Below are 22664 nucleotides of genomic sequence, written 5' to 3' on the forward strand. Positions count from 1 at the left end.
TGGCTTTCCTGGGCCGCTTTAGAGATCTAGCTGATGTTTCATGCACTTCAGTTAAATGTCTGTCGTCCAGACTTTCTCTGAAAGAGTAAGTGGCAGGTGCCTCTCAAAACAAGGCCACGCCCGCCTGCACTGTGCCCTGCCTCTCTTTTTGGTCTGTTACAAGCATTTCTTTTGTCGTCTTTCATGCTGATGGACCAGGGCACCTTTTCTGGTTATGATTGGCATACATGGCTCTGCTTTAACAATCAACAGTTGAGAAACACATGCCAGTTGCCACTTAGGACCTGGCTCTCCCACACCTTTGGCTCTGATCATTTTATTAGGCCCAATCAACACCTTGATAAAAAATACTATTCTAGAGCAAAGCTCCCTAAGCTGGAGGCACGTTTCCTCATTGTGTCTCATGCACATCACTCTTCAGATGTGCATCCTTTCCCTTTCCATCTCCCTGTGCCGTGGCATTTTAAGGCGTTGTTTTGCTTTCTCAGGAGTCTATATCTACCTGCAGATTTGCACAGCGGGTGGCGCTCATAAAGAATGAAGCTGTTCTTAATGAAGAAATTGACCCCAGACTGGTAAGCAACTTTTAGCTGACTGTGTTTTAAAAAATCAAAGTACTGTATCAATGATTAGCTAAACTCTGGGGGCACTTACTCCGCCTAACCAGGCAATGTTCTAAGTCCTGGGAGCATGTTGACTCATTTAAACCTCCCAACAACCTTATGAGTAGATGCCATTTCTAGCCCCAAAACTGAAGCACAGAAATGATCAACAACTTGCTCAGAGTCATGGTGCTCATAGGTAGCAGACCCAGGATTCAGACACATCCTGACTCAAGGACCTGTGCTCTTACCTGCAGTCCCCCATTCCTCCACTAGGGAGTCCTGGGGACTTACACAGTGGAATCATACAGTTACATTTATATGCAGGTTGTAGCCTTTCAAAAATGCTTAACTTTCTAGAGACAATAATAATAGACCATCTTGTGAAAAGCTTGTAGAAAAAAAGAAGTTCTACTAGTTATAAAATAGGACCCTATTTTGCATAACTGTTCTGTTATTTTTCTAGAAATTAAAAAAAAATTATAATGGTTTGATCCATGGAAAACAGGCCAAGCTTCTAGCTTTATAACATGAATTGTACTTCATCAAAGTGATTTTTTAGCCAAAAAAATATTTGTAAGTTACATGATTCAGCTACTAATAAACACAGATATTTTCTTTTTCCTCTATTTTGTTAGCCTACCATGAATGAAATGAAATGTGGAATTCACTCATGCCAACACTGAAAATGTTGACATAAAATATTTCAATTTTGTAAAACTCCAAAATTTAGATTATATTACTTTGCAAGTCACTCAGCTTTCTTTCTTTTTTTCTTTTCTAGAAAATAAGCTGGTGTAAGCTTAATAGTGTGCATTAAAAAAAAAAAAAAGATGTGTAATTTTACCAACAGTGTTTTATTTACAAATTCCAAAAGAAAAATCTCAACTTCACCATTACCCATATTAACTACTTCCTCTTGCTTGCTTGCCCTTCCTCCCCTGAAATCATTCCTCTGGAAGGCAGAGGAGGAGAAGGAGGAGGAGATGGAGGAGGGAATGGTGGATCTGTGTTCTATCCCCTGGTGGAATTCTCTCCAGGAGAAACCAGTGGGTGGGGAAGGATCTATTCCCAGCACAGGCCCTGGTCAGATACAGCATCCCACGGGCCCCACTGGACAGGGGAGGCAACATTCAGAGGAACTGAGTCAAGTGGCACTGAATCCTGGGATGAATCTCTTGCTGCCTGAACCCTGTCAACAGCCCTGAAACATTACTGCGCAGGAGAAAGACAGTAATGGGTTATTAGCCAGAAGCCAAAAATTAATTTATAATTGAAGGAAAATAAGCATATTAGACATTTAGTTGTGTGTTTTTTTGTTTTGTTTTTTTTTTAATTTGGCTAAAGAGACTTTTCTTTAAAGGAACTTGAGGAATTTGAAGAAAGGTAAACATTATCATGTGTTTGATGCAGGTCTGTGAGAAGTTTAAAAACAGGATTCCAAAGCTAGTAGCTGATAATTGACCAAATGTGGAGGTCTTTCTGGTGCAGAATGATCCGTGAAGTGTTGTTTCCTGGTCTCTTTCATAATTGCTTCTAAAACCTGACATTACTGTCATTACCTTATGTATTCATGAAGCACAAGTGACAATTGAAAAGTTATCCACAAAACCACCCCAAATACCATTTGAGTGGGATTTCCATACCTTACCCTCAAAATTTCATGGCAAATGTGGACCAGCCCTGTCAGGTTGGATCGGCATGGATCTGACTTGCTTTCTTTACGAGAATTAGTGCCTCAGAGAGACAAGGTGATGAAGGAACTGGAACCAGCCTGAGTCTGCGCTCACTGGGCATGCGGCAGATCTCAGGATGGCTCTCACTCTGAAGTCCCCGCAGTGACTCAAGGGGAAAGTGTGGCTGTCACAATTTCAAAATCATGAAAAGTTGGCTGAGTTTTAAGATTTTTGTTCAGTAAAACAGAAGATAATTTGTTAGATTTTACTTTTGAAAGCCTCAGTAGAAGTAGAAAGCATGGCATCAAGATTAACTTAGTAGAGGGAGGGTACACATGAATGACTCACATAGTTCCTGTCCAAGGTTTTCATTCTGCATAGCTTGATGATTCTAAGAATGGTTTTAAAAAGGAGCAAGTAACCAAAACCCACTCAGTTCTGCACATTTAAATGAAATTCTAGGAACACTGACATGTTCAAAATATTTCTATCATCTTCTTTGGAACTTCTGTTGATGTGATACTGTTAATATGGAGCTCACCTACATAAAAATTTAACAAGCATTTTCTGTGGATTTACTTAAAACACACACACACACACACACACACACACACACACACACACACACACACACATATATATAGTAGGAGACTTCTCCAGGGCCCAGAAACAAAGCCAACGCTGCAGTTGTCATGGAGACGAAGAGTGAAGGGGGTTCCAAGGCAGAGAGGTCAAAGCCTGAGAAGGCAGATAATGAACCTAAGGCAACTCTTCCCTTCCCAACCTAAAACCAGTGAAAGTTTGAACCTGAAAGGAAAGACTCTGTTCGCTTGGCCTAGACTCCATGTAGAATAAAACATGGCTTCACTGAAAATTTGAAATCCTAAGGCTCTGCTTCTCATGAGTTTGAAGTTCAAATATGAACTTGGTCTAGTAACATCCAAGCCAACAAGTTAGAAAGTAGACAATTAAGTAAATCCACAAAAGAGAAGTACAGAAATTAAAAAGTATGAAAACTAGTAAAAACAAAAGGAAAAGAAAGATACAGTGGAGAGAAACAACAGAACCTGGAGTTTATTTTTAATATGAACAAATCTCTGAAAAGACTAATGAAAAATCAATAAAGAAAGCATGAATTGATATAACAGTATTTGGAATGTAAAGGGGACTTAACATTATATACAGCAACTATCTTAAAATAATAATAAAGTACTTTGAATGACTTTATGGTATAAATGTGAAAACTTAAACAAAATGGATAACTTCCTAGAAAAATATAACACTGAAACTAAAGCAAAATAATTGTAAAGCATGAATAGATCTACAACTAATAAATACATTGACTCCATAATAAGAAAGCTGCCAAAAAGAGGGAAAAAAGGAAAGAGAGGAAGGGAAGGAGGGAAGGACCAGACTCAATATTTTTTATGTTCATCAAATATTGAAAGAAGAATAAAAGTTGTATTTAACCTGCTAATTTTTATTTTAGCAACTTTGTATTATGATAGGTCATATGATCATTAATACAGTGTGTGTAGTCATGACCTAGTTGGGCTTATTTCAGGAATTTAGGGATAATCTATCATTAGAAAATAAATGAATGAATAATAAAATAAACATAACCATGGGAAAAATAAATACCAAATTTAGGGTAATGGTAATGAAGAATTCACTTAGGGCAGGCTATGCAGCACGAGGGCTTCAGAGAGTCGGTGATGTTTTACTTCTTAAGCTTAGTAGTGGGTACAAGATGTTCTTATACCTTTTTGTTTATTTGAGGTGGTTCATACTAACAAAAAAATTACACAAATCAGGGGATTCGTCATATTTACAGCTTAAAAGAGAAAAATCTACATGATCACATCACCAGATGTAGAAAAAAGTATTTGATAACATTAAACATTCATACGTAGTTTGAAAAGACTCATCAAACTTTAAACAAATTTATTTTACTCAAATTCATTTCCTGTTAAAATTTGAGAAGGGCCTTTGGCATAATTTCACGAGCTGGGTCTAAAATTTATATAAAAGAGCAAATGACCAAGAATAGCCAAGTCTATTTGGAAAAGAACAAGATGGAAGGGTCTTCTTGTATCTAGATGCCAAAATGTCTTAAGCTATAATAATTAAAGCAGTGTGGTATTGTCATACGTATAGTCAAGCAATCAAATGTTTTTAACCAATAGCCTAGAAAAAGACACATTTATATATGAAAACATGTTATATAGTAGAATTATAATAGCAAACCTTGTATGGTTAGCTGTATTAAAAATAAATTAAAAATAGATCCATATATTAGACTTTGTACAAAATAAAATCAACCTAAATGTGAAAAGCAAAGCTTTAAAACTTTTATAAGAACGCATAAGAAAATATTCCTTTGGTTTTAGGTAAAATAGATTTTCTTTAAGAAGACACAGAAATCCAACTCATAAGGAAAGAAGTTGATAATAAAATTATATTGAAATTTAAAACTTTCATTTACCAAAAAGAACACCACAAAGTGAAAAAATATGACATAGATTGGGATAAAATATGTGTGTTGCATAAAACTAATAAAGGGTTTGCATCCAGAATATATAAAGAAGCTGTAAATGAATAAGGAAGGAGAAAAAACAACCCAACTGAATCTGAGCAAGAATATGAATAAATAATCCAAAGGAGAGGAGACCCAAAGAGCCAATATATATATACATGCACAGATGATCAGCCTCTCTAATAATCATGAAAATGCAGATTAGAACTGACTGAGATACCTGGTAGACAAAATTAAAGTGTCTGTCTATAGCATACATAGTGGCAATAATGTGGGGAAATGAACTGATATATAGCTGTTGAGAATGGAAATCGATACAGCCACTCTGAAGAGCAGTCTAACCACATGTATTGACGGGAATATGCAATACTCTACAGCAGTGGTTCCCAACGTGGGGCACACCACACGCCCCACGGGGGGGGAGGGGTGCAATTTGATTTTTAAGTGGGACTATTGGAGAATGAGTTATTAACAGTGATTTATTTTACATTTCTTATGGTTCTAGGGCCTCGTATACAATATCTAAATATATATTGTGACATATTGATGCATTTCAGTTCTCTACTATATGTTTTGGAATTTCATTTGCTATTTTTTCATATCACTTCATATTATTTTTTTAACAATTTCTTAGTGTTTTCTTCCTCAGTACTTCAACTGTCCTTTCATTCTTTTATTTTCTCTTTCATTGATGCCATATTCTTTGGAAACTTGTTTAGACCAAATTAATGGCCTTTTAGGCTTCCTCCATGTGAACATGGAGTTCATGGAGTTCACTTTTTGAATAATAAGAATTATATGTCACGGGGGTGGGAGGCATCAGGATTTTAGAGATGCTTAGGTGGGGCATGGCCAAAAAAAGGTTGGGAACCACTGCTCTACACCCATGCAATTCCAAGTGCTCAGTCTGAAGAAACTCACAAAATGCCAGAGACTTACCATGGTCACACAGCACTGCTTGTAACAGCAAAGGTAAAAATCCTAAGTGTCCCTCAGCAGGAGACATGAATAAATAAACTGTGATCTATTCCTTTACTGAAATACTATATACCCCTGAAAATTAAAGATATAAGTAATCTCAGAAATATAATGTGGGGGGGGATGAATTGCAGTTACATGCAATATAGTAACATTTACATAAAGGTTAAGGCATGCAAAATGAAACCATACGTTACGACAGTTCCATCCGTACACACGGAGTAAATACCTGAACACATGGGGAATGCTCCGCACTACACGCAGTTCGTGATCACCCAGGAAGGACAGAGGGATATAGGAATAAGGGGTTCAGTTACGTCAGTAATGTCGTATTTGTTAAAAAGAATTCCAAAACTATTTTAAATAAAACGTTAAGATTTCACAAAGCTCGGTGGGAGGTATGGGAGTGCCTTTTCTATCATTATCTGTACCCTTTTGCACCCTCAAAGTAGGTCACAATTTGGAGAGATATGTGTCTCGGTCGCTGAGTCCCCAGAGGAGCTGACAGTCGCTCTCGCCTTGCCTTGCAGATGATCGCACGCCTGCAGAAGGAAGTCCAGGAGCTGAAGGATGAGCTGGCCCTGGTCTCGGGGGAGCCAAGGACTGAGGCGCTCACCGAGGCGGAGCTCCTCCTGTAAGCCTGCAGACTTGCTTGCTTTCTGTCTGACCGTGCGAGTTTGTGTTAACGTCTTTGTTGGCCCTAATGTTATGAATGCACCTAAAAGCTTGAAGGTCTCCGGGGTCGGCCTGCAGCGGCGCTCCAGTGCCAGCTCGAAGTGGCGGCTCTCTATGGAAAGCTGGCGAGGCTGGCAGGGTTCTTGTCGCCCAGGCCTGGGGGAAGTAAGGGCAGAGCTTGGAGAGGGTGGGCATGTCTGCCTCGTTCAGCTGAAGAAAGGGCTTGCCTCACAGTCATGCGATTCTAACACCGTCCACCAGCACCCCTGCGCTGTGCCTCAGACCTGGAAGGAGCTCAAGAAACGTCCCTTGTATTCAGCAGCATCTTGCCGCCAGCTCCAGTTTCCGCCGGGCAAAGCAGGCTCCCCCCTTCCTAAGTAGACAGCCCATACAGTACAGTCCAAACCCCCGGAATGGGGGTGAGAGCAGGTACTCAGGGCTCCAGACAAGGCGGCTTCGTTCCGAGCCTTCTGGTGTGTGGCTCCTGTTCTCTCTCCGGTCCGGGGCCCTCCTTGTTTCTGTGCTGCTGGTGGAGCCTTTGTGGCGTGGCAGCATGGCCCAGGCTTGGAGGGCGGTGGCAGCTTCTATCTCCAAACTGGAAACAGCGGCCCAAGCCCTTTCTCAAGGGACGTGGCTGTTCCACCTCACCCTCTCCCGGCGGAGAAAACAGTGAACAGTAGAGATAATGAAACTGTTTCCTTTCAACTATGCCTTGGCTGCCCCTGGAGGTAAGTCGAAAGCAAGTTTTCTGTTGTACGCTAAGCTGTGACTCCTCCAGACAGCATTTCCTAATTCTAGAACACTGTGTTTGATACTACGATGGGCCCTTAAGGTTTTTCTTACAAAATTGCTTTGTGGGAAGTATGCAACTACGCTGAAGTATATTCCCCAAATTCACATTTTAAAAAATGTCATGTCATGACCTTGAAATACCTTGCAATACCTTAGATATTGAGAACCCAAGTGAGAATTCCTTCGCGATGGTCCTCCCTTCGCCTCCAACAGGAACTGCCAAGCATGACCTTTGAAAATGGCTCTTCAGAATTTTTATTTTCATGTCAGGGTCCAGCCAGGAAGACAAAGTCATTCTAGACCTTTCCATGAAAGGCATCTAAGAGAGGAAATGCCCTTGCGGGAGATGGTCTTGAGGCCATGCTGCAGCATCCCGAGGTCAGGACCAGTGGGAGCTCCCCACCCCCCCAGGACCCAGGGGACAAGGAGAGAGGTAGTGATGCCAATGCCTGAGCCTGGAGCTGGTCGGCGGGAGCTGGCCCGTGATGCAGGCTGCCCGGTGGAAGCTGGGCTGCTGACCAGGCATCCTCCCAGCAAGGATCCCTCGCTGCTCCCTCCGCTCCCCTCCAGACTCCCCCAGTGCCTCCCATAGGCTGAACTCACCCAGAAGCCAGCTGTTAAAGGAGTCAGGGAATGGAGTTTCCAAGAGCCAGAAGGGAAATGGCCAACATATGGAACAGCACCCATGTTTTCTCTAATCCCTGGTGTCCTGCCTGTGGCTCAGGAGGCCAAGCTGAATGTGGTGGTTCAAGATGTCAGACTGAGTAAATACAGGCTGCAGGCTCCCTCCACTGCACCAAATCTGGAGAATTATAGAACTAGCATAAAAAAGCACCCAAATCTCCAGCCACCCCACCCACCCACCCACCAAGAACAAGAAGTAAATGTCTCAAGAGCCTAGACGCTAGGAAGAATTCCTCAGAGACTGAAAGGTGGGGCTGAGATGGGCAAGGGAGCGGGACAGACCAGACCCGGGGCAGTGCCGCCAAGTCTCCTGCCTGGAAGTGGTGGCCTCCGGCGCAGCAGAGGGCAGGAGCTGCTGTAGGGAGCGGTGTCCGTGAATATGGGCACTCCTTTCCTTCTCCACCCAGCCTTTAGGTCCCTGTTAGGATGGAGAAAGAGGAAAGGGCCTCGGGGAACTGAGGTGACAGGACAATGAGGGGCCAGGGGAGATCTGACCCAGCTGCTGTCCTCAGTTCTGCCCGCCCCCTGTGCTCACTGAGAAAAGCAAGGAGCACAAGCACCCACAGCCACGTCCCCCTCACTTCCGACGACGGGCTGTCCACGCAGAGAGAGTGAGAGTCTAGGAAAGGTGAGCTCACAGTCGGGACTGCCCAGGACACGAGGGCTGCCAGCAGCCAGCGAGATGGGAACAGGAAGCTTTGCAGCTGGGAGGCCTGCGGAACTCCACTTCTCAGGAGTGACTGAAGCTTTAGAGATCGAGAGCATGCTGTTACAACCAAGAAACAACAACCGCATCTTGATTTTTACAAAAGAGCATCAAGAGATCTTGAAAATTAAAAAACGTAATTGTTGCCATTAAGAATTTAATAGATGGCTCCATAGCAGAATGAAAAAAACGGAGGGTCAAGTTAGAATAATCGGGCCAAGGAATTCTTCCAGAATCTTATATAATAAAGAGCTACTATACAACTGGTCGTTGCTCCCTTGTACCCTGCGCCCTCACGCCCTCACGCCCTCACACCGGTGCAGGGGGACCTGAGGCTGAGTCAGGGGACCTGAGGCCGCATCCCCCGCCCCTGCACCAGGCCAGGGGGAACTGAAGCCGGTTGGGGGGACCTGAGGCTATGCCCCCCACCCCAGAGCCAGGGCTCAGGGACATGAGGTCAGGATGGACTACCTGAGGACGCACCCCTCACCCCAGCGCAGGCACCGGGGGACCTGAGGCAGCGCCCCCGCCTCGGTGCTGGAGCCGGGGGACATGAGGCTGGGCTGGGGAACCTGAGGCCGCACCCCCCACCCAGGCACCAGGGCTGAGTGACCTGAGGCCGTGCTCCCTGCCTCGGCACCGGGGGACCTGAGGCCACGTGGGGGGACCTAAGGCTGCACCCTCGCCTGGCAAGGGTTGACGCGGGACCTGAGGCCGCGCCCTCCACCCTGGCACCGGGGCCGTATGACTTGAGGCCTGGCCAGGGGACCTGGTGCCGTCCCCCACCCCAGTGCTGGGGCTGGGGGACCTGAGGCCATACCCCCTGCCCTACAGTGCATAATGGGAGTTGGCCGGCTGGGTGTTGGTCTCCTGCAATTTTGAGGTGCACACGGGTGGGCGGGCATTTGACTGGGGCTGGCCGGCCAATCTCCTGCAAGCCCTATCCCCACCTGGCCCCATCCCAGATTCGCCCCTCCTACCCCTTTAAGGGCGGAGCGGCCTGACCACAACCCATAGCCCCTCTCCAGGCCTGCCCCACCCTCAATCAGCACCCCAACCCCAATTGGGGGCAGGGCCCATCAACAAATTACCCATGGCCCCTTTCCCCAGCTGACCCGGCCCTGATCGGCCCTGATCGGGCTGCTAGCCAGCCAACCTCCCGCCATCTCCTCCTCCTGACAGGCCCAGCCCCGATCCACCCTGATTGGGGCTGGGCGGGCCAGACCCTACCAGTGGATGAATTCGTGCACTGGGCCTCTAGTATAAGATAAAAGGATAAAGAGAAAGCTTAAAAGGAAAGAATCATAGGGAATAGCTCTAGATTTACCAAAATCTAACAAAGAGAGTTAGCAGAGGAGAAACAGAGAAGAGGCAGGGAGCCAAGAGTTAAAGAATAATATCTACTGATTTCTTAGGACTAAAAATGAAAAGGATGTAAGACTTCAGGATGAAAGGGTTAGCATGTGCTAAGCAATCTTCTATATATATATATAAAAGGCTAATATGCTAATTGTCCCTCCCACCCATCCAACCAGTCGCTATGACACCACTGACCACCAGGGGGCAGATGCTCAACACAGGAGCTGCTGTGACATGCACTGGCCATTTACAGAGAAATGGCAGCGTGGACCTGGAGCTGACAAAGCAACACTGGGCTTCCCCCAAGTGGGACACAGGCCCCGCCACCACCCCGAAGCAACAGCCTACCAAATCGCAGCCTAGATCGAATGTTTGTGCAACTTAAAATTCATCAGATTTAAGAGTTTTTTACCATCTCGAAGTAAAAGAGCAAAATGAAAATCTGCCCCTAATGTGGCTGTGCGATTTCATGGCAGTAGACATGCTTCTCTGTCTTCTAAGGCAGCTCATGCCCTGGGGATGTGAACCAGCTTCAGTCCCCTCCCTGCACCCAGACTCCCGGGGGGTGAGGTGGGAGGGGTTAGCAGTCCTGGAGAGAGAGGAAGGGTCCCAGCAGGGCAGGATCAAGGGCAGAATCGGTCTCTCTCTGTCCTGAGATCCCTGGGCTTATGCTGACTGGCATGGCACAAGGACATCCTGTCAGAGACTCTGAAGGATGCCAGACAGCAGATATTGAATGGATAATGTATTCTATGCTGTATGCATTGGACACTTTGGAGGTGTCTGTTAATATCTAGCCTTATCAAATTTTTTGAACTATGTCCCAACATTTCAGTTCTTAATGTAAATATGTGTTGCATTGACTCGGATACTTCATTTGAAGATTTCAGATGTCAGCCTCCAGTTATTGTGTTATTTTTAGTTTCTCTCTCTCTCTCTCTCTCTCTCTCTCTCTCTCTCTCTCTCTCTGTGTGTGTGTGTGTGTGTGTGTGTGTGTGTGTGTAAATTTGAAAAGAGACAGCTGGATGAAGGCTGGATAGCCAAGTTAATGTTTATATAGAATTTCTTGGGTGAAAAATTGATTCTGATTGGTTCTCTAAACACATACCTCTTTCTTTATCTGGTTAAAAAAAAATCCTTTAGCTGTCTGGCTGGGATGGAAGCATTATATTCTGGCCCAAGTCTAAATGAATTGAATATATGCAGCATAGCAGCAGTTTACTTCTGAGATGCAATTGAATTGGATTTCATGGGCTCAAGTTTGACCAAAGTGAACTTCCAAACCTCTGGATCCTTTTGTTCCCTTTACCCCCCCTCCCCCCCCCCCCAGCTATATTTATCATTGTGTTTACATTAAGGTTTACAATGTGATGACTTTATAATATACATTTATATTGTGAAATGATTAACCCAATATCTTAGTTAACATGTCTATCGCCTCACATATGTGTGTGTGTTTGTGTGTGTGTGTGTGTGTGTGTGTGTGTGTGTGTGTGGTGAAAACATTTCAGATCAACTCTCCTAGCAACTTTAAATATACAGTACAGTGCTGTTGACTATAGACACCATGCTGTACATTAGAACCTCAGAAAGTATTTGCCTTAACTGGGAGTTTGTTCCCTTCCACTCACATCTTCCTGTTTCCCTCACCCCTGCCCCTGGCACCCACCAATCTGATCTGTTTCTCTGAGTTCAACTGTTTTATTTTACACATAAAAGTGAGTTCATATAGTATTTGTCTTTCTCTGCCCCATTTATCTTAGTTAAATTTTGCAAATCAATTAATCCTTCAACCTGAAAATTTTGAGCACCTACTAGACACTAATTGTGCTCTAGGGGATTCACGAATATACAATACAGAAATTAATTCCAAGAAGTTACAGTTTTATTGGGAAAGTAATATATATACACAATATAAACATTTATGCCCACATATATGTATTTATATAAAACAGAGAATAAGAGAATATATTAGTGGACATTGAGAATTGTAAGACCTTACTTATAGTTCTAATTATGCTCATGAGTGTGTGTTTTTCTTTATTGATTAAGGTTATTGCGTATGTGTCCTTATCTCCCCCAATGGCAATGGAATCATGTACTATGTGCTCATGTACTCACCCCCCTGGGGTCTGTGTCCATTGGTTCAGCTTATATGCATGCATACAAGTCCTTTGGTTGATCTCTCCCCATTACTCCCACCCTCCACTGCCTTCCCTCTGAGGTTTGAACATCTGATCGATGCTTCTATGTCTCTGGGTCTATTTTTGTTCATCAGTTTCTGTTGTTCATTATATTCCACAAATGAGTGAGAACATGTGATATTTATCTTTCTCTGACTGACTTATTTCGCTTAGCATAATGCTCTCCAGTTCCATCCATGCTGTTGCAAATGGTAGGAGTTCCTTCCTTTTTACAGCAGTGTAGTATTCCATTGTGTTGATGTACCACAGTTTTTTAATCCACTCATTTTCGAAAGAGTACATAAGGAGGGCCAAGAGACATATGAAAACGTGCTCAAAGTCACTAATCATCCGAGAGATGCAAATTAAAATGGCAATGCGGTACCATCTCACACCTGTCAGAATGGCTATCATCAACAAATGACAAGTGCTGGTGAGGATGCGGAGAAAAAGGAACCCTCATGCACTACTGGTGGGAATGCAGACTGGTGCAGCCACTGTGGAGAACAGTATGGAGTTTCCTCAAAAACTAAAAATGGAACTTCCATTTGACCCAGTGATCCCACTTCTAGGAATATATTCCAAAAAAACTAGAAACACCAATTGGAAAGGATATATGCACCTCTATGTTCATAACAGCGCAATTTATAATAGCTAAGATTTGGAAACTGCTCATGAGTTTTTTGATGGCTCTCTAGACTTGTTTCCTTGTGTGTAAAGTGAGAGAATCAGACTAAATGCTATCTATGCACTCTTTCAGCTCCGTGTTTTTAAATCTAATATCAGTTTGTTACAAGTGTTTAATACATTATTTACTTATTATCTATGATACTGAAAATCTCAATCATGATGTAGGAATTCAGATGGGGGAAGTATGGCAGATACCACCTACTGAGCAAGCGAAATAAGCCTTAAAGAATGTCAAGAAGGAGAAGGTACCATTCTGAGATGCAGGGGACCACGTGAACAGTGGTGCTGAGAGGGAAGGAGCCCAGTGTGAGGCAGAGAGGGAAATAGCAAGAGACTGTGTGGGGCTTACACATGACAGGCACTAACTAGCAAGGATCTGGAATGAAATTGGCCTGGCAGGAGCCTGGAGTTCTTAGGGAATTATTGAAGAATAGGATTTGACAGATAAATGGTGACTTCATGATGGGTTATGAATACCATATGCAGTGTAGCTACTACTTTATTTAATGGTGACTAGGGAACACTGTGATTTAAGAGCATTGAAATTCATTCATTCAGTAATGTTTATTGTGCTCTTTCTTTATGCCAGGCACTGTTCCAGGTGCTGGAATATAGGACTGAGCAAAACAAAGTCCTTGCTTGCCCTCATGGAGCTGTATTCTAGTGGGAGAGAGATAGTATACAAAATCAATAACTGAAATACAGAGCATTTCAGAGAGCACAATGTACAAAGAGGAAAATAAAACAGGAGGTGCCGTTTTAATAGAGTGATGAAAGAATTGACATGGTGAAGACTTTTTGTGGCTACACAATGAATAGAATCAGCAGCAGTGAGAAATCAGGAATGAATCACAATCGGGTTTGGAGTGACGATGAGAGAAAAGACTCAGTAATAACAGTGAGAGGAAGAGATGAAGAACCAACAGAAGTGATGGCTACAAATATAAAAGAGATAAAGAAGGGAGAATAGTAAAAGCTCAAGACTTAAAACAGGTAATCAGGGAATGAAAAAATGGGAAAGGTATTGGTTGAGAATAAGAAATGTTAAGTTCTTAACATAATGAAGGAGTACACGATGTGCAGGTTGAATTCTGGAACTTTGAGGGAAGGTTGAGGCTGAAGATTTAAATTTTGGAATGACGTATTAAGTTGATATAATACTGAAATCAAGACCAAAGTCAGCTCAGAAATCCTCTAATCTGATTAGAAGTACATAGTAATCAGGATCCACAGGACCACATCTCCCTACATTCAAACCTACTGCAGATAGTTTGCCAACTGAATTTATCTTTTTACTTAACCACATCACCCCCATTCCCTCCCTTTGTATCTATTTATATATACATAATTAAATATTCCATTCATTGAATATTTTCCAATGAGGGGAAAATCTCCCTTTTTTATGACCCAGAGTATTAATAGTTAACAGTGTAGAAAGATGAGGCATTACAAGGATAACCAGGGAATATTATGAGTGACTTATGACAATATGTTTGCTAATTTAGATAAATTTGACAGATTTTTAAAGGACATATACTACCAAAACTCTCTCAAGAGAAATAGAGAACCTGAATAGTCCCATATCTGTATAAAAATGAATTTATAGTAAAAGCCTTCCAACAAAGAAAACTCGAAGCCAGATGGAATCACAGAAAGTCTGCCAAATAGTTAAATCATAAATCACACCAATTCAACACAAACTTTTCCAGAAAACAGAAAAAGAGGAAATAACTCCCAACTCATTTTACAAGGCCATTGTTGTCCTAATATCAAAGTAGACAAATATAAGAAAACTACAAACCAGCATCATCTATGTCATCTATCAATAAAAATCGTATATAATAAAAGCCTAATATGCTAAGTGCCCAGTCATTGGGTCACCCATTCAACCAATCAAAGCATAATATGCTAAGGCCACTCAACCGCTCGCTATAACGTGCACTGACCACCAGGGGACAGATGCTCCGACCGGTAGATTAGCTTGCTGCTGGGGTCGAGCCGATCAGGGCTGAACGAGATGGGCCGGACATGCCCTGGAGCCCTCCTGTGGTCCCTCCCCAGCTGGCCAACCTCCCGTGTCTCTCCCTGGTCCTGATCATGCACTGGTGGGGTCCCTTGGCCTGGCCTGTGCCCTCTCACAATCCAGGACCTCTCAAGGGATGTCAGAGAGCCAGTTTTGGCCCAATCCAACAGGCCAGGCCAAGGGGCCCCACTGGTGCACGAATTTGTGCACTGGGCCTCTAGTATTTAATAAAAGATTTTCAAATTGAGTCCAACAAATATAAAAAAGGTAATAAATCATGGGAATTATCCCAGGAAGGTAAAGTGGGTTTAACATAAAAAATCAATCAGTGTGCCCAGATGTGGCTCCGTTGGTTGGATGTCATCCTGTCCATGGAGAGGTAGACACTTGATTCCTAGTCAGGGCACATGCCTGGGTTGCAACTCAATCTCTGGAAGAGGGCATGCAGGAGGCAGCCAGTCAATGTTTCTCTTTCTCATTGGTGTTTCTCTCTCTCTCTCCCTTTCTCTCAAATTGATAGATATATTTTTTAAAAAATCAATGTAATTCACCATATCAATAAACTAAACAATAATAATAATCCATTTTATCATCTCAGTAGATTCAGACAAAGCATTTGAAAAATGGTCAAAACTCTCAGTAAAATAGAAATAAAAGGGAACTTTCACAATCTAATATACTTCTCCCTAAAGTTGGAAACAAGGCAAGAAGATCCTTTTTCACCCCTTTAATCATTATCATACCAAGGGACCTAGTCAATGCAATAAGGCAAGAAAAATAAATAAAATATGTAAAGAATCAGAAAGGAAATAATAAAACCATCTTTATTCACAGACAACATGATTGTCTATGTAGAAAACCCAAAAAAATCTACAAAACAAAAAAAGGCTACTAGAATTAATAAAAGAGGTTAACAAAGTTGTAGCATACAAGGTAAATGTATAAATTCAATTATACTTCTATATACTAACAATGAGCCATTAAAAATTGAAATATAAAGCCAACATCATTTACAATAGCATAAAAAAAACATAAAACACTTAGGGATAACTCTAACAAAATATGTGTAAGATATGTATGCTGAAAACTATAGAATATTGATGAAAACATCAAAGAACACTTAAACAAATAGGAGTATACCATATTCATGGATTGGGGTATGCAATACTATAAGTTCTCCCAAGATTGAGCTATAGATTTAATGTAATCCCAATCAAAATTCCAGCAGGCTTTTATCTGTGTGTGTGTGTGTGTGTGTGTGTGTGTGTGTGTGTGTGTGTGAAACTGGCAAGCTGCTTCTGAAATTCACAGAAATACAAAGGACCTAGAATAGATAAAGCAACTTTGTACAAGAATAACAACCCATACTATACACAATATCCAAACATTTATTTAAAAGGAATCTTAGACCTAAGTGTAAAACATAAAATATTCAAAAGAAAAGATAGAAGAAATCCTCTGTGACTTTGAGTTAGGCAAAAATGTTATAGGACGTAAAAGGCACAAACCATAAAAGAAAAAAAAGTGATAAACTGGACTTCATCAAAATGTAAAGCATCTGTTCTCTGAAGAATGTATTTAAAAATGCAGCCCTGGACAGTGTTTCTCAGTGGGCGGAGGATCAGCCCGGGCACCAGAGGGCCCTTGGTTTGATTCCTGGTCCAGGGCACGTGCCTAGGTGGCTGGTTTGATCCCCGGCCCCCATCAGGATGCATGCAGGAGGCGACCCGCTGACGTGTCCCTCTCACATTGATGTCTCTCTCTCTTTCTGTACTTCCACTCCCTCCCTTCCACTCTCTCTAAAATATCAATGGGAAAATATCCTCAGGTGAGGATTAACAACAACAACAAAATGCAGGCTGGGAGAAATTATTTTCAAAACACATATCTGACAAAGACCTATATCCAGAATATTTTTAAATTGTTACAATTTAATAAGAAGAAAAACAATATGGACAGAATATTAGGACCGACATTTTATTGGAATGTAAACAGAGGGCAAATGAGGACACGGAAGCTCAACATCATCAGTGAGTAGGAAAATCAAATTACAACCTTAATGGGATAACACTGTACAATTATTAGCACAGCTGTTTAAAATTAACAATAACGAGTGCTGGTGAGATTGAGAAGCTGAAACTCATATATTGTTGGTGGGACAGAAACATGGTGCATCCCTTTGGAAAAACTATTTTGCAATTTCTGATAACATTAAACGTAACATCATAAACCAGCAATCCCATTACTAGGTACTTACCCAGGAGAAATGAGAACATGCCCACACCAAGACTCCTACAGGAATATTTACAGCAGCTTTACTTGTAATCTGGAAACAGCCTAGACCAGTGAGTGGCTAAGCAAATTGTGGTTTAGCTCAACAAATGAATCTTACTTGGCAATAAAAATTGAGTGAATTATTGATATATTCGACAACTTTGGGTGAATCTCAAAAGCAGTATGATAAGTAACAAAAGCCAGACACAGAAGGCTACATAGTATATGATTCCATTTATGTGACATTCCATAAAAGGCAAAAGTATAGGACCAGCAATCAGATTGGTGGTTGCTGGGGTTGCTGGTGGGGGAGGAAATTGATTATAACGGAGCAAGAGGGGGTTGTTTAGAGAGATTGAAATATTCTATATCTTTATTTTAGCAGAGGTTATAAAACTGTACACATTAATCAAGGTTCATACTAATACACATCTTTCTGGGTTAATTGAACATTTTCCTATCTGTAAATTTAACCTGGACTAACCCGACTTTTAAAAAATTAGAAAAATCTGTATGATAAAAGATAACATAAAATTAAAAGACCAGTAATTATACAAACCAAAGACAAAACTGTTCAGTGAGGAACTTTCATTTTGCTGTAGTTAATTTAACAGCAACGTATCTTTGACTACCAGCCCCTCAGTGCACACAAACATACCTTTTTACAATTAGGTACTATGTGCCCGAGTTGAGGACTTCCTGTTTCTTGCTCTGCAGCCAACCCTACATACCAGCCTGCATCTGTGCCCACCCTCCCCTTCCTTCCTGTCACATGGAGAGAGTTCCCGTCTCTGTCCAGCGCTGACCTCACCACCTGTACTCTCAATCCCAGTCCCTCCGCCATCTCAGGACCCTCAGCTATCCTTTCCCTCCCCCCTTTATCTTCAACTTCTCCCTCTTTACTGGACTCTTCTTATTAGTATTTGAATGGGCTCAAGTTTTTCCCATATTTAAAAGCAAAATACTCCCCCATGACCCAACATCCCCCTCTACCTACCGCTCGCTTTCATCTCCTTTAAGCTGAACTGGGCGGAGAAGTTGGTTTCACTCACAATCCCCATCCCCTTCCCGACTCACTCCTCAACACCGTCCAATCTTATATGCTTATAAGATCTGGCTTTTTGCCCCTCACACTGAAGCGCTGTTAAGGTCAGTGATGACCTTGGTGTTGATAATTTAATGGGCTTATTTCAGTCCTCATCTTTCGTGACCTTTCAGCAGCATGCAGCTTTATTAACGACCCCCGTTCACTGAATCGTTCTGCTCTCTTCTTTCCCTTCCATCTCCTGCTGCTCCTGGCTCCCTGGCTCAGGTCCTCCTCTGTGCCTGCATCCCTCAGGCTCGGTGCGAGGGCCGCCTCTTCTTCTTTTACTTTGTGCTTTTTCCTGGAGGATCTCATTCACACCCTCCCTGCAGGTGCCATCCAAATACTGATGACACACGCTGATTTTCAGCCCATATTTGTTCTCTGAATGCCGTGCTCACTGATCACGTTGCCCACCTCACAGCTGGCCCTGACTCAGCCTGCCCCCAACTGACTTCTTCTCCAGACTTGGTCTTTGCCACAGAACGCGTCCACGTCTCTACGAGCCCTACAGTTGCCCAGCCTAGAAACTTTGAGTGACCTCGGTTTCTATCCTTTCCATCGGGCCCTAAATCCAATCCCAGTGGGAGTTCTGTTGACTGTCCTCACACCACGTTCCGAATCGGACAACTTCCCCACACCTCTGCTGCTGCTACCTTTGCCCAGACTCGGCCATCTTTCCCACGCCTAACATGGTGTCATAACAGGCCTCCCCAATCCGCTTTGCCCCTCCACCCCCCGAGTCATTTCCTGTGCAGCCAGAGTATTCCTTTTTAAAGGTGTAATTCTTATCATTTCACTCCCTTATTAAAACTCTTCAGTGACTTCTGACTAACACCAGCATCCTTTAGATGGCCTGTGAGTGTCTGCCCTGCCCGATCGGATCCTTTTCTGAGTTTTCAGCCTCATTTCTCATTCCCCCACCTTCCCCCTTTTCCTTCAACAAAGCTGACTGGCCAGTTCCTCCAGTGTCCCACCCTCTCTCTCATCCTGGGGCCTTTGAACATGCAATTGCTCTGACTTCTGAGTGGGTAACTTGTGAGTACGCACACGTGCACGTGCACACACATGCACACACACCTTGTGTTGTTTGTTCCTCAAACCTCAGTTTAAATTGTTCTCCGACCCGCAAGCTTAACTAAATCATGACTACGCTACACATTTTTACCTTTTCTGTACTTTTCTTCAGAGCCCTTACCTTGGGGATTGTTTGACTGTTGTCTGTGCCCCCACCACAAGGCTCGTGAGGGCAGGAGCCGTGTCTGCTTTAAGTGAAAGTGCAAGCACCATTTTGTGTCATTTTGTGGCACATAACCAAAGAATAGCAGCGAATATTAATACAGCAAAGATTATGCATGTTACATTAAAACCCCAGAGGGAATGACTTGAAGGGATTTGACTGGCTCATGACCATGTAATCACACAATTTATTATACTGGCTATTGAAATCCATCCAAGCAGGCAGGTGTTACCTTAAGCAATTGATGCCCTAGATTGGTGTCCATTTTACTAGATGGGAAGTGGTTCCTGCAGCCACTTTTGCACCGGCCATGGCAGCCTCTACTCCTGCTCTTTAGGGTCCTTAGGCCCCTGTTCTACCCCCTGCTCCTCCTGGGAGTAACACCCGCCTTCCAGGCTGAACCAGGCGGGACAGCTGGGCTGTGCCAGACTTGACCTTCAGGCCCTGAGACCATTTGCAGATCTGAGGACAGGCCTTCACTTTCCATCCTCCGGGCTCTGCTCTCTATTTGGACTTATTTTGGAAATTGTTATCTGATGGTATTTCTTTTTTTTTAAATCCTTTATAACATTAAATAATTTAAGACTAAATGTAGTTCCAATATAAGACCAAACACATTGTGTTTTCAAACTCACAAACACGGAATTTGTTTCAAAAGGACATATATCTATACTAGTGAACGTTTCCTTGACATCCAAACTTTTAAGCCTTCATTTTCTACCAAATCTCACTTTGGAATAAAAACTAATGTATAGCTTTATTCATTCTTTTTAATGAAAACCACTGATTGAATACTGAGACTACCACGTCAGGCACTGTGTGAGGAACCGGGGGCGCGGAGACAAAGCCGAGGCTCCGGCCGGAGGCTGGCATTGGAGAGAGGGCGGATGGCCAGACACGATGCTTCTTGATGGCACCCAGCTGCCCTCATAGACACTGGTGCTCAATATGGGGTGGGGGTTTGCAAAGGGCAAGGGAACAGTGGGGAAGACTTTACAGAGGGAGCAACATAAAGAAAACCATCAGGGCTTTCATCCTTTTCAAGTTAGCATTTCCATCATATGGAACTTACAGCTCAATTTCTTATTAGGCTAGTCTAATAAAAGTTTAATTCAGTCCAGTTTCTCAATATGTTTGACCTGGATTAGAACCACAAAACAAATTTCAACTGCAGGTATAGTGGCTCTCTTGAACCTAAAATTTGATAACTTCTTCCCAAAAGGATGGGACAGAATAATGAAAACCAACACCATCCCATGTAACCTGAAATAGACAATAACTATAATTATAAGTCTTGTAATGTGACACTCAGACTATTTAAGAAATGAAATGAAGACAACAAGCAAATACATAAGTACCCTACAATATTTGAGTGAATGTCATCTAGTGAGAATTAGATACCAAACCAGTCATTTAGGGAGAGTTTCTTTTTTCTTTTTGAATTCTTTATTGTTTAAAGTATTACATATGTCTCCTTTCCCCCCCATTGACCTCTCCACGGCCACCGCCCCCCCTCCTCCCGACACATACCATCACCCCCTAGTGTCTGTGTCCATTGATTATGCTTATATGCATGCATACAAGTCCTTTGGTTGATCTCTTACCTCCCCCCTCCCCTGCCTTCCCTCTGAAGTTTAACAGTCTGTTCGATGCTTCTCTGTCTCTGGCTCTATTTTTGTTCATCAGTTTATGTTGTTCATTATATTCCACAAATGAGTGAGATCATGTGATACTTATCTTTCTCAGATTGGCTTATTTCGATTAGCACAATGCTCTCCAGTTCCATCCATGCTGTTGCAAATGGTAAGAGTACTTTCTTTTTTACAGCAGCGTAGTATTCCATTGTGTAGATGTACCACCATTTTCTAATCCACTCATCTGCTGATGGGCACTTACGCTGTTTTCAAATTTTAGCTATTCTAAATTGTGCTGCTATGAACATAGGGGTGCATATATCCTTTCTGATTGGTGTTTCTGATTTCTTGGGATATATTCCTAGAAGTGCGATTATTGGCTCAAATGGGAATTCCATTTTTAGGTTTTTGAGGAAACTCCATACTGTTTTCCACAGTGGCTGCACCAGTCTGCATTCCCACCAGCAGTGCAGGAGGGTTCCTTTTTCTCTACATCCTCGCCAGCAATTGTCGTTTGTCAATTTGTTGATGATAGCCTTTCTGACAGGTGTGAGATGGTACCTCATTGTCATTTTGATTTGCATCTCTCAGATGATTAGTGACTTTGAGCATGTCTTCATATGTCTCTTGGCCTTCTGTATGTCCACTTTTGAAAAGTGTGTATTTAAGTCCTTTGCCCATTTTTTGATTGGGATGTTTATCTTCCTTTTGTTAAAATGTATGAGCTCCCTATAAATTTTGGAGATTAGGTCCTTAGTGAATATAACATTGACAAATATGTTCTCCCATGCAGTGGGCTTTCTTGTTGTTTAGTTGATGGTTTCTTTTGCTGTGCAGAAGCTTTTTATTTTGATGTAGTCCCATTTGTTTATTTTCTCCTTAGTTTCCATTGCCCTACGAGCTTTACCAGTAAAGATATTGCTATGACATATGCCTGATATTTTGCTGCCTATTGATTCTTCTAAGATTTTTATGGCTTCCTGTCTTATGTTTAAATCCTTTATTCATTTTGAGTTTATTTTTGTGTATGGTGTAAGTTGGTGGTCTAGTTTCATTTTTTGCATGTATCTTTCCAATTTCCCCAACACCATTTATTGAAGAGACTGTCTTGACTCCATTGTATGCTCTTGCCTCCTTTGTCAAATAGTAATTGAGCCTAATGGCTTGAGTCAATTTCTGGGTGCTCTGTTTTGTTCCATTGGTCTATATGTCTGCCTTTGTGCCAGTACTAGGCAGTTTTGAAAACAGTGGCTTTGTAATACAGCTTGATATCTGGTATTGTGATCCCTCCAACTTTGTTCTTCTTTCTCAAGATTGCTGCAGCTATTCAGGGTCTTTTCTTATTCCAGATGAATTTTTGGAGAGTTTGTTCTATGACTTTGAAATATGCCATTGGTAATTTAATGGGGATTGCATTAAATCTATAGATTGCTTTGGGTAATATGGACATTTTAATGATGTTGATTCTACCAATTCATGAACATAGTATATTCTTCCATTTGTTTATGTCTTCCTCTATTTCTTTTTT

The 22664-nt window shown here is 42.3% G+C and overlaps 1 protein-coding gene across 1 annotated transcript in view; it reads left to right on the forward strand.

The window, feature by feature from the left end:
* Positions 1-22664, forward strand: part of KIF6 (kinesin family member 6) — a gene marked incomplete at its 3' end in the record, with an annotated part of 382214 nt that overhangs the window by 140864 nt on the left and 218686 nt on the right. Inside the window, exons 9-10 of the mRNA XM_079781145.1 lie at positions 489-575; positions 6323-6426. Of these exons, the coding sequence (XP_079637271.1) occupies positions 489-575; positions 6323-6426 (191 nt within the window). The remainder of the gene's footprint in view (positions 1-488; positions 576-6322; positions 6427-22664) is intronic.

Source organism: Cnephaeus nilssonii, assembly GCF_951640355.1.
Source record: "Cnephaeus nilssonii genome assembly, chromosome: 9".
NCBI lineage: Eukaryota > Metazoa > Chordata > Mammalia > Chiroptera > Vespertilionidae > Cnephaeus > Cnephaeus nilssonii.